Source organism: Dermacentor andersoni, chromosome 11 (assembly GCF_023375885.2).
Source record: "Dermacentor andersoni chromosome 11, qqDerAnde1_hic_scaffold, whole genome shotgun sequence".
Classification (NCBI taxonomy): domain Eukaryota; kingdom Metazoa; phylum Arthropoda; class Arachnida; order Ixodida; family Ixodidae; genus Dermacentor; species Dermacentor andersoni.
Window position 1 is genome coordinate 8251723 of NC_092824.1, and position 15689 is coordinate 8267411.

The following is a 15689-nucleotide window of genomic DNA, read 5'->3' on the forward strand; positions in this document are numbered from 1 at the left end:
AGGAAGGGATTCTCTACAATGGATCCCATCCATGTCATTATTCAGGTTATCGAGAAATCTGCAGAGTACAATAAACCTCTTATATGGCTATCATAGATTACGAAAAAGCATTTGATTCAGTAGAGATACCAGCAGTCATAGAGTCATTGCGCAATCAAGGAGTCAACTAATCACAGGGAACCCTGACCATGAGAAGGAAATTCATAGAATAAAAATGGGTTGGATTGCATATGGCAGACATAGTGAACTTCTGACTGGAAGCTTACCATTATCATTGGAAAGGAAGGTGTTCAATCAGTGCATCTTACTAGTGCTGACATATGGGGCAGAGACTTGGAAACTGACTAAGAAGCTTGAGAACAAGTTAAGGACTGCACAAGGAGCGATAGAACGAAGATTGCTAGGCCTAACGTTAAGAGACAGAAACAGAGTGGCTTGGATCAGAGAGCAAATGGGTATAGATGATGTTCTAATTGACATCAAGAGGAAAAAATGGAGTGGGCAGGTCATGTAATGCGCCGGTTAGGTAACCATTGGCCATTAGGCTTAAGAATGGGTTCCAAGAGAAGGAAAATGCAATCAAGGACGACAAAAGACTAGGTGGAGCGATGAAATTCGGAAATTCGTGGGCACTAGTTGGAATTGGTTGGCGCAGGACAGGGGTAATTGGAGATCGCTGGGAGAGAGGCCTTCATACTGCAGTGGACATAAAACAGGCTGATGGTGATGATGATTGTACTTGATGTTTAAGTCTACAGCATAAATGTATCGCTGGTTCACTTAATAGTGAACAACTATTACAACAAAACAACCTACAACAAAAAACAACTTGCCACAGGTTCCCACCTGTGGCAAGTTGTTTTTTCATCCACTTTAATTTCAATTAATTTATCGTTTCTTTGTTTCATTTATTAAGCACAAGTAATTTCCCCTATGTTGTCCTTGGTGTCAGTGTTTGTTGGCTTCTTATGATATGACTAATAAAAATCGGACCCCACGGTTAACCCCCTTTCTTCTTGTAATATGTGCGAGTGTCGTAGAGAACGGAACAAACACAACCGAAAAAAAAAAATCGGTTATCATCCTCTTTCTCGAAAAAGAAAGAGCAAACGTTCTAACGCCGCCATACGACTTCGCATAGTCATGCCACACAATGTTTATAGATTTATAGATTATAGATTATATAGTTTATAGATTATAGTCGATGCCGCATGCTTGGACAAGTGCTATACAGAACGAAGATATCCTTAATCCAGCACCTACCACTGCTTGGGACGCTCACGCAATTCGTAGAAGGTCACTTTGCTGGACAAGTATAGTTCACACTAAAGTATGCTGTTATTACTAACCAAACTATTTCGTTCATGGGTGGTAACCTCATCCACCGAACTAAGTAGTCACACAATGTAACCTGCAGCTAACAGTCTGAACGCCTCTCAAAGTATAACAGCACAGCTCCTATCATAGCAGAACAGTACCCATGCTGTTATGATCGCCGCGTATGTTTCATTGCTCCTAAACCGCAGCTCAGAACTAGAAGATAATACTGCAATAAGGTTACATTAGTGAATGGAACTTTCATAGATATACAATAGAATTCTGAGGCTGATTGAAGGATCAAACATGCGCGCACACATCGCACTGCGTGCTTTGTCCGCCTCAATGCCAGCAGAAAGTCCAGCCATACCGACTTAAACCACTTCAGTACGTCTCGCGGAACTGTTTTCCACAAAGAAGATGCCATATCACACTAAATAGACCGCGCTAGCGCGAGAACAAACACCAGAAACCAGCGCCGAGTGTACACCTGCCATGCCAAACGAAGCGCTCGCCCAAGCCAGCATGCCGACTGCTCATAGAGGGCACCACTGCGTAGCAATATGGTGGCGCCCACGAAAAAACGGCATATAGAATAGCTTCCTTTTCATGCGTTTTCTCGCACTCTCACTGCACCTCGTGCAGCACGGTGCTCTCCCATTACTGTCTGTATCTTTTTCTAGTTTTACTTCTACGAACAAAGGCATTACGAAGACAACAAATGCTGTATATTTAATGTATCTGCTATATCACCACCTGATGTGGTAGCATAGTGCCTGTGGCGCTGCGCTGCTAAGCTCAAGGTCACTTATTTGACCCCAGCCACGGCGGCCGCATTTAGATAGGAGAGAAATACAAAAACACTCACTTATATACTTAAATTTAGGTGCACGCGAAAGAACCACACATGGTTAAAATGAATCCGGAGTCCTCCATTATGGTGTGCCTCATAATCATATGGTGGTTTTGGCACATAAAATCACAGAATTTCATTTTTATTTTTCATCACCACAGCCCTCGCAGCCGGGGCAAATATCTCATGAATGAGTCACAAAACCTCGTAACATCAGTAAATGATAGCCTACGCAGCTTTTGAAATGAAGCACGATCGCAGGACTGATCCACAAAATTCCACGTTGGATAAATGACATTGTAGTTGAATACAAATTCTAAATTTAGCTCACAATTCTAGTCACTTGGTGTCGCATATATAAAACATTTTCTGACCAGAAACATAATTTTTTTTCAGCGACAAACGGTTAATCTCAAACATTACTTGCACCACACTCTATAATGTTTTGCAATCATCAAATATGCTTTACACCATTTTCTTGCAAGTAAATCTCATTGCCCCTTTATAATGCTAAAATACTGTTAGCAAAGGGCTACTTTTGTTCAACGCACTTTCAGACTACTGGATACCACTCGGAAGACATCACTTTATCAGCAGAGAAAAAAAAAATATGGATATAAAAAAAAAGAAAATGCAGGAATGCCTGCGAACGTTTTATTGGGCCTTTGTAGAGCTACCCCCACTACCTGCGCACACGCATACACACACCCTTTTTCTTCCTAGTGTGTTTAGCCAACACCTCCTAAAAACTTCAGGCCTGCGCACTATGTGAGTGACACCACATCCGTAGATGGATGGTCGCAACGCTCGCTTCCACCGCCGTACTTGGTGTCACTTTTTTAGGATGGTTTGGCCCCTCTCTATCGACCGCTGTATTCAGCGTGAGTGTGACCACTATACAAGCGTGAAAAAAATGATAGGTGTGCGCTCATTTATAAAGAAAGGAAGAACCTGCTGTGAAAGAGCTAGGGGCCTGGTCAGCTGCAGCGCACTTTTTAAAGAAGTAAGGTCGACGAAGTACTCTAGGTGAGTGAATAACTGCAATACAAAACGTGGGGCAACTTCTGCAGTGCAGTTTGGGCAGCTTCTGATTCAGCGGCGCGCACCACGTGAATTTCCAAAGGAAGCAACACCAGCAGCTCATCACCTTCATGCAAAATGTATAATAGTACCCACTGCAGTTTTCTAAGACTGTTACTCCCACGGGGCTGTTTATTACGTGCTAAAAATTCCAGAATGAAGCAAAATTAAAAGCCGTCAACCAAAAAACAAATTTCGGTTTATTGGTAAAGGGCATTCAAAGGCACCATAATTAAATAAGAACATAATATTAAAACACAGACAGTGAAAAAAAACTAATAAAGCATCAAGGTGACAAAATTAAACTGCAAAGTAGCAACCACAGACTTTTAGAACAAACATACCCTTTAAATATCAAGACATAGAGAAGCTCTACTCATGAACACATTTAAGATTTGGAGCATGTCACATATAGGGGAAAGACAGGTCACTGCAACAGATATCTTCAAGGTAATGAAGCAACGAACAGCTGTCGGCAATGCAAGCCATTTTTCGTGCGTACGTGATTCATCAAGTAGCAAGGCAATCATGGTTTGCAGTAAAAAAATGCACGAAATTTCGAGCAATATACAGATAGGCACAAAACATATTTGTTGAAAATAACTGCAAGCGACTAGAGTTAGGAACTTGGTTCCTTTCGAAAATATAGTACTGCAAAAGCAAACCAAAGCAATAAACACTCCATACACAAACATGCACATGCACAGTGAAATACGAGCAACACATTGAGTGTCAATGTATTAAACTGCAATTATAAGATTATCCAAAAACACGAGAACCACAGCAAATTACCCAGGCAAAAGTGTAGAAAAGAGCAGAAAGCCATGAAAATAACCTAACTTTTGGACAGGACAGTTACTTTCCTTTTTTTTTAATTCCGCATTATGAGGTGACGCTGACAGAAGGTCATTTTTCCTTTTGCACATGTTATTTAGAAGAATGTTTGCCGCTGAATGCAGCAATAGGTTCTTGACTTGTTCAGGTCTATGGCCATTCAGGCATGTGTCAAAGTCTTCAAATTCTAGTAAGACCTCTATTGTTAAGCATATCAGAGCAGTGCGCTGGTCTTCTAACTTCAAGAACCTAAGGCAGTGTTCCTCAGAGAGAAGTTGTTCTAGTACTGCATGTGCATACATCATAGCACTTACAACAACTGGTGCTGAAAAACAAAGACCACCCCTATTAGAATATCGATGAGGCTATTTTCTTCATGCGGTTCCTCCACTTTCTTAGCCACTACAAGGTTTCTTTTACATTCTTCACATTTCAGTGCCTTACAAGCAACCTGAGCACGATACCCAGCTGCATATGTGATCACTCGGAGATTTGAAGACAAAGAATCCAGGTCAGAATCTGTGACTTTAATGCTGAAGGCTTTATCAAAGTTCTGTTTTTGTTGCATGCTCGGTTGAGGAAGCCCGAGTTCTTCAGTTGGTAGAACTGGCAGCGAATTTTGCAAACGAAGTTTTGCCTCACACTTGTAAACTTGTCAAATAGAAACATGGTACTGGCCGCCCACAAGTTGTCTGTATTGACCAAACTTCGCCTCAAGTAAATCGGTCTGAACTTTTTCCAGAAGCACGTAGCGCATCTTAAGTTCCTCAAGGCAGTAGTGAGAGAATTCCAAAAGCCCACAGGAGGTAAGACACAAAGCATTAACCGTTTCACGAGTGAAAACGCCATTGTCGAAACGTAGTGCAATCCATATGTCTAGCCAGTTCGTAAACTTCTCAAGAAATTAGATTCTTTCGTCATTGCTTTCCATGGCTCTTGAAAAGGGTCATGTTTTTGAAAGCCCTTCTAAAGTGTTTTGACATTTACCACTGACCACCAGCGAAAGATAATATTGATAAAGTTCACCGTTTCTGCTGCTCTGTCAATGTCATTGGCATGTGCCAGAAGCCCTTTTGCAGTAAATTGATTGAATACTTGTAGTGCAACATTCACATTTTGCCACTTAAACTTTGATGGATTCAAAGCTTTTGAGGTTAATTGGTGGCCATAGCCTAATACAGTAAGCCCTCGTTAAACTCGACCTCTGGCGTCTCGAGATATTGGCTAAGTCAAAACTTTTTTTCGGTTGTGATGTCAACTCATGTGTTTTTCAGCTATCTCGAAAAGATTTTGGACCCAGACTCCAGATATCTCGAAATCTCGAATTCGACAATACCACGATAAAGGCAATGGGGCAGCGTCGGCAGCGTCACTTGCGCTCGCCGAGCCACGCTGTACCAAGTTATCTTTTCCCCTACTTTCTGTCTATCAGTGCTTGTGTGCACTTGCTCGTCTGCTTGCCACCATTTTGTAGTGACCTCACACATCATCTGTAATCTGGGAGCCGAAGTTTTGGACGGTGTCAGTGACGCATCAATGTGGCCATAGTGTATTAATTGTGACCTTGGGCAAGATGATCAGCACTTTTTAGAAGGCAAGATCAGCCCACCAGCTGGACCCAATAGAAGACAGCATGCCCACAGCCTGTCAGTCAGATTGCGGGTGGATGCTCACGCAATGGTGAGGTGTAAATGCCGTGTCACTTGTCTGTTGCGTGTGACAATTGCGCTCTTCCACAGTTCAGCTTCAGTTTTCCAAGTAAATTTCTCGGCAATTCATTACGATGCATAAAGTAGCAGTGTCAGCTTTCTGGAAGTCTGGAAGCAGTTATGCTCAGATAAATGGCTTCAAATAGTATTGCGTTAGAATCAATCATTTTGACTTTGTGCCAAACATGCTGTCTTTGCACAATGCCAGTGACTGCGTTGTGTGTAGTCACTCCATTGCGGTGCATGCATGTGAAAGAGACTAAAAATATTGCTGCTCGCATTTTGGAAAAGCTCTATGTGCAGCCAGCGGGCTTCTATTTTCGTGATTTCGCTTATTTTAACACGACACTTGTTTTTATCTTTTTTTGAATCCCTTCTTAAGGCTTTGAGTTAACAGAGGTTTCCTGTACTTTGCTATCTCTATTAATGTTTCGACTTTCAAGCATTTACTGAGTTCAACTCATACAGTTTTACGGATAGTACGTTTTGTCTCGCATTTTTTTTCCCCAAGACGTATGAATGAGGTCTGACCATAATGATGTGCCAGTAAAAGAAGGAGCCACCCACTTGTTGATCTGGTTGTTGACATCGTCGGTGACGCCCTTCATGCTGGAGTCGAGCTGCTTCATCTGTCGGTCATTGCGTGCCATGTGCGCTGCCCTCAGCCGGTCTTCCAGCTGGACAGCATCCAGCTCCTCTTCATTCTCCAGGCCAAGGGCCTTGACAGCCACCGCATCGCCTTGCATCTTGGCCTTCTTCATGATACGCTTGCGCTTCCTGTCAGCCTGCATAGGATGCCAGGGCACCAAGGAGGGCTAATGGAGGCTGGCCTTGTAATTCAAATGGCCTTTAGCACTTTAGTCACCATGGGCTTTCCACAAGTGTCTCATCAAGCCCAGGTATGTGCACCGACTGGTTATTCCTGCACCCTGCAATACCCACCTGGTACCTTGCATGTTTCATCAACATCTGTGACTTGGCAAGCAGCACACAGAGCTCAACACGGCTGGAGTGAAAAGCTTGCGAAATGTAGGTTTTGCAAGAACACACAGAATATTAACAAGATTTATTTCTTGCCGCTAAAGGTGGATCGAAGGCATGAGACTAAAAAGAAAAAAATGACGGAAGTGAGTCCCAGCCCTTTTACAGAAGGAAACAGCAAGAAATCTATATTCTACACGCCAAGGTCACCTTTGCTTAGAAATACAGTCGAACCCGGCTATATCGAACTCGAAAAAATACGCCTATCAGTTCGACATAGAGCCTAATTCGATGTAAGCCTGCTAAATAATTGGACATCATAAAAGCACATACCATATGTAAGATCACTTTGTTGATGAAACTAGCTTAGTTTCGCATGAAATAGTCCTGCATTTTCTTGGGCAATTTCGCTGCCTGTGACGCACGCACTTCCCCACATTGTCAAAAGGAGTTGGAGCAGCTCAGGCCGCAACCTTCTGCATTCGCACAGAAGCACCGGACTAGTGTGAGTGCACCAATCACTTCAGAGGATGTGGGCAAAGGCCCGTCGTTGCTTTCCTAATTGTGCCTACTTTCACTTGTGCTCGGTACGATGTCGGCAATGTAGTCTCCCTTTTCGGGCTCTCCCATGGTCACGACACTATCATTTGCACTCACAAACTCGTCCACTGTTGATTCGTGAACGGCTTCCAGAAATTCTGACAGCTCGCTTCAAACTTCGGCAACACCGGCAATGGCTTCGTCGCATTCATCAGAATTTACAATCATCACCGAGCACGTGGAAGCCGGCACGGCTGAAGCAATTTCAGATAACCACTCGTACATGGTCATGCGTACGCGTTGGCCGCCACGAGCACCGGGTCGCGAGCTTAGCCGCTTTAGCCCTAATCTTCCCCTTATTCTTCAAGATCGTGCTGAGAGTGCTCCTCGGGATCTCACACGCTGCGGGAACATCCGACTTCTCGCTGCATTCGACCTGATTTACGATTTTGAGCTTCACGACGAAAGGCGAATTCTGCCACTTCATCACGGCAACACTGCAGGAGAAGGCCCACAAGGCACACACACAATGAACCAGAAGAACCAGAAAAGCAGCAAGACAACTCGCACTTTCACCATCTTGCACGACGAGGGCACAAGAGCCTCTGATTGGCTGTCTGAGCAAGCGCTGCGGGTGGGCCAGGATCATTTTTTGCATGGGGGATGTCGACAGCTCGTCTGAGGCAGCACGGTCACGGTAGGGAGAGCGGTTGGATGGAGCCGCGCCGCCGGGTTTCCCTGCCACCGCAAGGGATAGCCAACTTCTGGGGGCACTTTTCCGCCGCTTGACGTTCGATATATCGGGAGTCGCTGCTATATTTGTTCGATGTAAGCGTAATTTTTTCTATATATACTTATTGTAATTACACTGTGTCCAGAAATTGTTCGATATATAGAATAATTCGATGTAAACGGGTTCGATATAGTCCGGTTCGAGTGTAGTCATAAGAAAATCACTCAATTTCATACAGACATTTACAAATGACATATTCAAAGCACTTACGCAAGATTTCAGCAACAAATGATGTAAAAAAAAGGTAAGCTCACTTCCAGCACAAGTGCCCACACAGCCCCTCAAGAAGTGCACAAGCACAGCACCAGAAACTGAACGTTACAACACATCTCATCCACTGTAAGCCACTTACCCTGACAGAACATCACACATTTTAACGCAAAGCCCAGGCTACAAGAGATGACGTAAATGCATGAAACTGGCGCTCAAGACCAGCACAAAAAGAAGAAACGATCATGGCGCACACCTTGTCGGTAACCAGGATGTCTTCAATCCCAAGCGTGAATCCAGTGAAAGTCTGCAGGTAGTGCGTGAAGAGCCTTGCAAAGGCACTCAGTACCAGGCTGGACGTCGCACCTCCATAAAGCTGGGAAGAAAAGTACAAGCACTCGCAGTGCAACACTGTTTACAACCTACAGCACCACTCCTGACGGTTTGCTGGATATTGATACAGTAGCATTACTCCATTAACAGCTAGCCCTGTAATGACCTGTACTGCAACTGCAACAGTGAACCTCATCGATGTGACCATCAGTAAATTTGAAAACTGAATGGACTCCGCAAATGGCCCAATCACAACTCTGTACTTGTGTACTGAGCTATTATTTATTAATTTGTTAAGGTCACTACATGCACCAAGAGGACAGTTATAGCAGGGGTACATTACAAGATAAACTAAAAATACAACAAAAATTATGGAAACAAAACAAACATAGAACAGTATCAGTGAATGTATACAGAAAAATGCAAGATGAAAGATGCACTGGGCATACTTTCGTCACTTAACACTTCTAAATCATGACTACATATGATGCAGGTGTCAATAGGGTGAGGCGGCAAACAACTCACTGGACACAATAGCAGCAGCATCAGTTAAGTTGTTCCACTCATGTATTTTGTGTGGAAAAGGGATGACTGGAATATTGCGGTATGGGACTAAATCTCTCCGATTTTTTTACTGTTATTCCTCCTTTGAAAATAGTATGTGGGAGGCTTCAAGAACTTCTGCCGAATTATGTCAATGTAGGGCCAACTGGTTGAGGAAGAAAAGCCTGGAAAAGCGGCGATGGATTTCTAACAGATCCCAAGAAAAATGTTTTTAGGGTGATAAAATGAATGCTACAATGATACGAATTAGCGAAACTAATCTTGAAACCTGCTATGCCTGCCTCACAAAGCGTACCCGGCCTTTTAATGCAGGGTTCATGACTCGTGTAGAGTTTCAGTGCAGAACACACAAGTTGTCACCTACATTCACCCCCACTAGAAACGCTACCCATACTTAAAAAAACACAGCCTAGGCAATGGCTATGTCACTCTTTCCTTGTACAGTGCAGTCCACTTATAGCGATACCACATATTGTCACGGCTCACTTGAGACAAGAGCGGAGAGCGGTATTTTAATTGAGGCAATTAGAACAAGTGCTCCGTTCAGGCGTCTTCTTCTCTAGCACCTCGCTTGCACACTCGAGGTCGTCGTCTTTGTCGTCAACATGGTTGGGCACAGATAGCATCGCGGAATTTGCCCCCCTCCAGAAGGAGCTTCATTCCGATGCTCGGCGGGTAGCATCTGGTGTCCAGCCAACCAGAGAGTGTCCATATCACTCAGAAAAATAAGGTTTCATGCGCACCATGTGCACAGTCTCAGGCAGGTCCTGATGGCGCCTCGAGCAGGATGGGCTGTCAGGAACGACTTCATAGTTGACGTCGCTAAGGCGTCTTAGAACCTTGTATGGTCCAAAGTATCGGCGTAGAAGTTTATCCGCGAGGCCTTGGCAGCATACTGGAGCCCAAACCCAGACTCTGGCTGGGCTGGTAGACGACGCATCGATGGTGTTGATTGTAACGTCATGCATCAGGGTCTTGCTGGCTAGTTATGCGAACATCCACGAGCTGTCTTGCTTCTTCGGCACGCTCTGCAAAATCTGTGGCGTCAGTCTCAGAATCGCTGGAATCATGAGAAGGCATAGCATCCAGCACTGTAGCCACTTCTCGACCGTGGAAGAGACTGAATGGCGCATTCTTGTTGTTTCTTGCCGAGCCGTATTATAAACAAACATTACTTAGGGTAATATTTGGTCCCAGTTCTTGTGTTCCACATCGACATACATGCACAGCATGCCTGTGAGAGTCTTGTTGAGGCGCTCCGTAAGTCCATTGCTTTGCGGGTGATAGGCTGTCGTCCTTCTGTATGCCATGCCACTGAGTGTGCGTACAGTTCGCAAAAGTTCAGCCGTGAACGCAGTTCCCCTGTCGGTTACGATGACCGCTGGAGCACCGTGCCTCAGAACGACGTTTCCGATGAAGAACTGTGCGGCCTCGGCTGCAGTGCTGCTCGGAAGTGCCTAGGTTTCTGCATATCGCATGAAGTAATCTGTCGCGACTGTGATCCACTTATTTCAGGCAGCAGATATTGGAAATGGGCCCAAAAGGTCCATCCCAATTTGTGCAAACGGTGTTTCCGGCACTGGAACGGGATGTAATTGTCCGGCAGGTTTCGTAGGTGGCACTTTTCGTCGCTGACAGTCAAGGCACGTTCGAACATAGTGCTTCACCTGTGTTGCGAGCCATGGCCAGTAGTACTTCTCTTTGACCTGTGCTAATGTTTCTTGTGCAGCCTAGGTGGCCCGAGGTAGCTTCATCATGACAGGCCTGCAAGATTTAATTGCAGAGAGTTTTAGGGACTAGTAGATATCTCTTCCCTGTTGAAGAGAAGTTCCTCCTAAAAAGAACACTGTTGCGTATGCAGAATGATGACAGGTCCCTTGAGAACAATCTGGGCTTGTTTGTGGTGCGGCCTTCTAAGAAATCAATTAGTGAAGCGAGCTCCTGGTTTTCTTGCTGTTGTTGAGAGATGGTGGCCGCATCAACAACTCCTAAAAAGCCTGCAGGTTCGTCATCTCCGCCTGACGACTTGGTCGGCGATCTGGAAAGGCAATCAGCATCTACGTACTGCCTTCCCAATTTATAAACCACTGTCATGTCGTACTCTTGAAGCCATAGGCTCCAGCATGCCAAACGTGCAGATGGATCTTTCATGTTGGTCAACCAACAGAGAGAATGATGGTCACTTATGACTTGAAATGGGCAGCTGTACATGTACGGGTACCCGCCGTGGTTGCTCAGTGGCTATGGTGCTAGGCTGCTGAGCACGAGGTCGCGGGATCGAATCCCGGCTATGGCGGCCGCATTTCGATGGGGGCGAAATGCGAAAACACCCGTGTACTTAGATTTAGGTGCACGTTAAAGAACCCCAGGTGGTCGAAATTTCCGGAGTCCTCCACTACGGCGTGCCTCATAATCAGAAAGTGGTTTTGGCACGTAAAACCCCATAATTAAAAAAAAAAAAAAATTATATGTACGGGCGTAACTTGGTAACTGCTCATACTACAGCCAAGCGTGCCTTTTCTGTGGTGGAGTAGTTCGACTCGGCACGTGACAGTGTTGTACTCGCGTAAGCGACGACTTGCTCAGCGCCATCTTGCCGCTCAACAAGGATGGCGTCTAGACCCACGTTGCTGGCATTGGTGTGGATCATTGTCGGCGCATCCACGTCAAAGTGGGAAAGAACAGGCGGAGTTTGTAGACGGTGCTGCAACTGCTTAAATGCCGCCTCCTGCTCCTTGCCCCGCACAAACGTGACATTTTCTCTGTTAGGCAGGTGAGTGGTGAGGCGATGCATGCAAAACCCACAATAAATTGTCGGTAATATGCGCATAGGCCCAGGGAGCATCTGACTGCCTTCTTGTTCGCAGGCCTTGAAAACTTTGCGACGGCTGCGATTTTATCAGGATCAAGTCTGACACCTGTGTGACTTACAACATAACCCAAAAACTGTAGTTCTTCATAGCGAAAGTAGCACTATAAGGTTAAAAGGTAAGCCCAGTGGACCGTATGGCTTGAAGAACTGACCATAGCCGTCTGAGATGTTCATCAAATGTGGCAGAATAAACAATCACATCGTCTAGGTACACTAAGCAAGTCTTCCACTTAAGGTGTGAGAGAACAGTATCCATTAGCCTTTGGAACGTGGCTGGAGCGGAGCACAAACCAAAAAGGAGAACTTTGAATTCATAGAGCCCAGCAGGCATCACAAACCAGTATTTTCGCGATCCCGCTCATCGACCTCTATTTGCCAGTATCCACTTTTTAAGTCCTTCGATGAGAAGTAACGTGCATGCCGTAGCCTGTTGAGGGAATCGTCGATGCATGGTAAGGGATACATATCTTTTTTTGTATCGTAATTGAGCTTGCGATAATCGATACAGAACCACCAGGCTACCATCCTTCTTCTTAACGAGTACCACTGGTGATGCCCAAGGGCTTTTTGATGGCTGGATGACATCATCTTCTAGCATTTTTTTTACTTGCTGCTGTATTGCTTCGCGCTCTTTCTCAGCCACGCAATACGGACATGCCACCTTGGCAACGAGGACAAAACCGATAAATGTGCCCTGGTTCGCCACAGTGAAAACACAATGGTCGACAATCAGCAGTGCACCATACGTTGGTCCTGCGAAGCTGGGGTCGCCTGAAATGCTCCCTCTGTATCCAGGCAGCAATAGGTGGCTGCTGGTGGTACTGCTGTACTGGCATGGTAGAAAGCAGGCGATTGACAGCGTCTGCGTAGCTGTATGCACGTAACACGGTTCAGGGAGTAGCTCAGGAGATGCAAATGCTTGCCGGATTTCTTGGCGCACAACTTCAGCGACCGAAGCAACAACAAACTCCTTCGGTGTCGCAGTTTGCTTTGCAATCTCCTCGCGCACAATGTCCTTTATCAGTTGACGCAGCGAGGTCTCGTCTGTCACTGTGAGTACTGCGGCTCCTGCAGGCGCATCGTTAGTCAGGCATTCGTATTGCCGGCAACGGTGCTAGAGCGCCTGCTCGATTGCTGTGGCTTCCTTAACGAATTCTTCCACTGTTGTAGGAGGGTTACGCACGAGACCAGCGAATAGCTGTTCTTTGACGCCGCGCATGAGATGGCTCAGCTTCTTCAAATCAGGCATGTTGGGATCCGCGCAGCGAAACAAACGAGACATGTCCTCGGCAAACATGGAAACACTTTCGTTGGGCTTCTGAATGCGCAACTTGATAAGGCGTTGTGCATTATCTCGGCGATCAGTGCTTGCGAAGGTATCAAGTAGCCGATGGCAAAATTTGTCCCACATTGTCAAATGTGCCTCGTGATTTTGGAACCACGTCCTTGTGCTAGTTACAAGAGTGAAGTACACATTAGAAAGCTTCTGGTCCGGACGCCACTGATTGACCTTAGCTACGCGTTCGTACTGGTCCAGCTAGTCTTCGGTGTCTTCATACGTGTCACCATGGAAGCTTGTGGGGACTAGATTGTTTTGAACAGTCACCTGTGTTGGACTTGCAAGCGCCATTTCCTGAGTCAGTGAGGTCGCTCACAAAGTTCCTAGCAAGAGACCGAATTCTGGGCACAGACCTTGCAGGCGGCAGCTTGCACGGTGAACAGGTGTCTCGACGCTTGGAGGATGTCTTGAAGGGCTGGATGCAGGGCTACCCGCAGGAGTCGTCCCTATCATTAGGCAATGATGTGATACCCAGCACGTCCAACAGTGTCACGGCTCACTTGAGACAAGAGCGGAGAGCGGCATTTTAATTGAGGCTATTAGAACAAGCGCTCAGTTCAGGCTTCTTCTCTAGCCCTTCGTTTGTACACTCGAGGTCATCATCTTCGTCGTCAGCGTGGTTGGGCACAGATAGCGTCGCGGCAATATAGATATATCGGTTATAACTATGAGGCGACTTAAGAAGATTAACTTATACATTAGGGCTATGAGAAAAAAGAAACACATATAAAGATAAGTTATTCATCGCATATCGGATATAACAATCAAAATATTGCCTTCTGGCCAACGTTTTTCATGCAGAATGATTGTTAAATTTGCATTCCTAAGTTCCCCTTAAACGAACAATGCTGAGAGGGGGTGATACGCTTGTCTATGCACGTTTGTCTCAGCCACCATTAACCCCACAGTGCATTCCGCCTGGTGCCACAAGATGGCGTAGCCCCCTCAGGTCCATGTCACCCACGATCAAGCTACACGTGAGGAGAGAAAAAAAAAGGGCATGAAGCGAAGCGGCACCCGCCCTTTGCCCCCTTCTCAGCGAGCACGGAAGTGCGCAGCAGAAGCAGCAGTGGATGGCACTGACAAAGCGCAATGTTGTACCGCTTGAGACGAAGCTGCAAATTTTGCAAAGCCCAAAGTGTAAGCTCACACAGGAGTGCCGTGATCATGGTGGCTGCAAACAGGGGCCATGCCGATCAACGGAAAAGGTGGGCATTGTGTGCCTGGGCAAAACCCCTGGATCCAACATGGTTCCACCACTGACATTGCTGAGCTCTGGAAGCATGTCACTACTGACGATGAAACGAGTGGTGTTTTGATGGAGAAGTTTCTGAGTGCAGATAGTGCTGCCTCATCATGTGAAGATATGCGAGAAGTGATACGCGATTTGAAACAATTCATGTCGATGTCTCCAAATTTTAACAGCGGCTGGAAATGTTGCCTAGAAGCGGCAGTGGCTCATCATAACAGGACTCATAGAAGCAGTCTTGGGTGCAGTCTATATTTTGCTGCCTATGGTGAGGTTCCAAAGCTAAGCGCAGACGAAGAGCTTGGAATTGCAGACAGACTAACGCTAACTGAGCGTTGTAAAACATCTGAGGAGCGATACAGATATAGAAACGCCATGAAGTTTCGCTTTGACAAGCGGCTCCAAGGCCATACACCAGATGTTGGACTACAAGACCTTGTGCTCGTTGGAAAAGGACTACCGGCCAGTGAAGCAAAGATTCTTGGACCTTCTTGAAGTAGTGAAGTTATCGGTGCAACAAGGTGTACTCGAGACTGTGGGGTACATAAATAATGGACAGCTGGTGTTTGCGGCCATAAGCAACATTCTTCGTTATCACCCCAGGAGGAGTGACGCAGAAAAGTGGGGAAGTGTAACCTAGCCAAAAAAGGTGAAAAAGCGAGAAAGGTGATTCCGAAGACGAAGAAGTGGAGGGCTTGGATGAGCTGGAATAAACGGTGATGGCTGCCTTTTCAGTCTAGTTATCTGTTCTGTTACAACTCTGGTCTGCACATTCAGAAAAAAGGCGTGCTTGCAAGAGAGACACAAAAATACCACTTACCTCGTAGCAGACATGCACCAGACCAAACTGGGTTGGACCATAGTGGGCCTTGTCAAGGATGCCACAGAGAAGCTCACCGTCCCGAATGACCACATCGCCCTCAGTCATGTTTGCCTCAGCTTCACCCCCCTTTGACCATGCCTGGCAGGAAAGGGTGTGAGAAATCAGTTCAATGCTTTAACAACCCCAGTCATG

The 15689-nt window shown here is 45.8% G+C and overlaps 1 protein-coding gene across 1 annotated transcript in view; it reads right to left on the reverse strand.

The window, feature by feature from the left end:
• The window catches only part of Polr1A (RNA polymerase I subunit RpI1), a 329206-nt gene that overhangs the window by 153505 nt on the left and 160012 nt on the right, over positions 1-15689 (reverse strand). Inside the window, exons 13-15 of the mRNA XM_050167857.3 lie at positions 15495-15635; positions 8574-8693; positions 6361-6578 (exon numbers count right to left, since the gene is read on the reverse strand). Of these exons, the coding sequence (XP_050023814.2) occupies positions 6361-6578; positions 8574-8693; positions 15495-15635 (479 nt within the window). The remainder of the gene's footprint in view (positions 1-6360; positions 6579-8573; positions 8694-15494; positions 15636-15689) is intronic.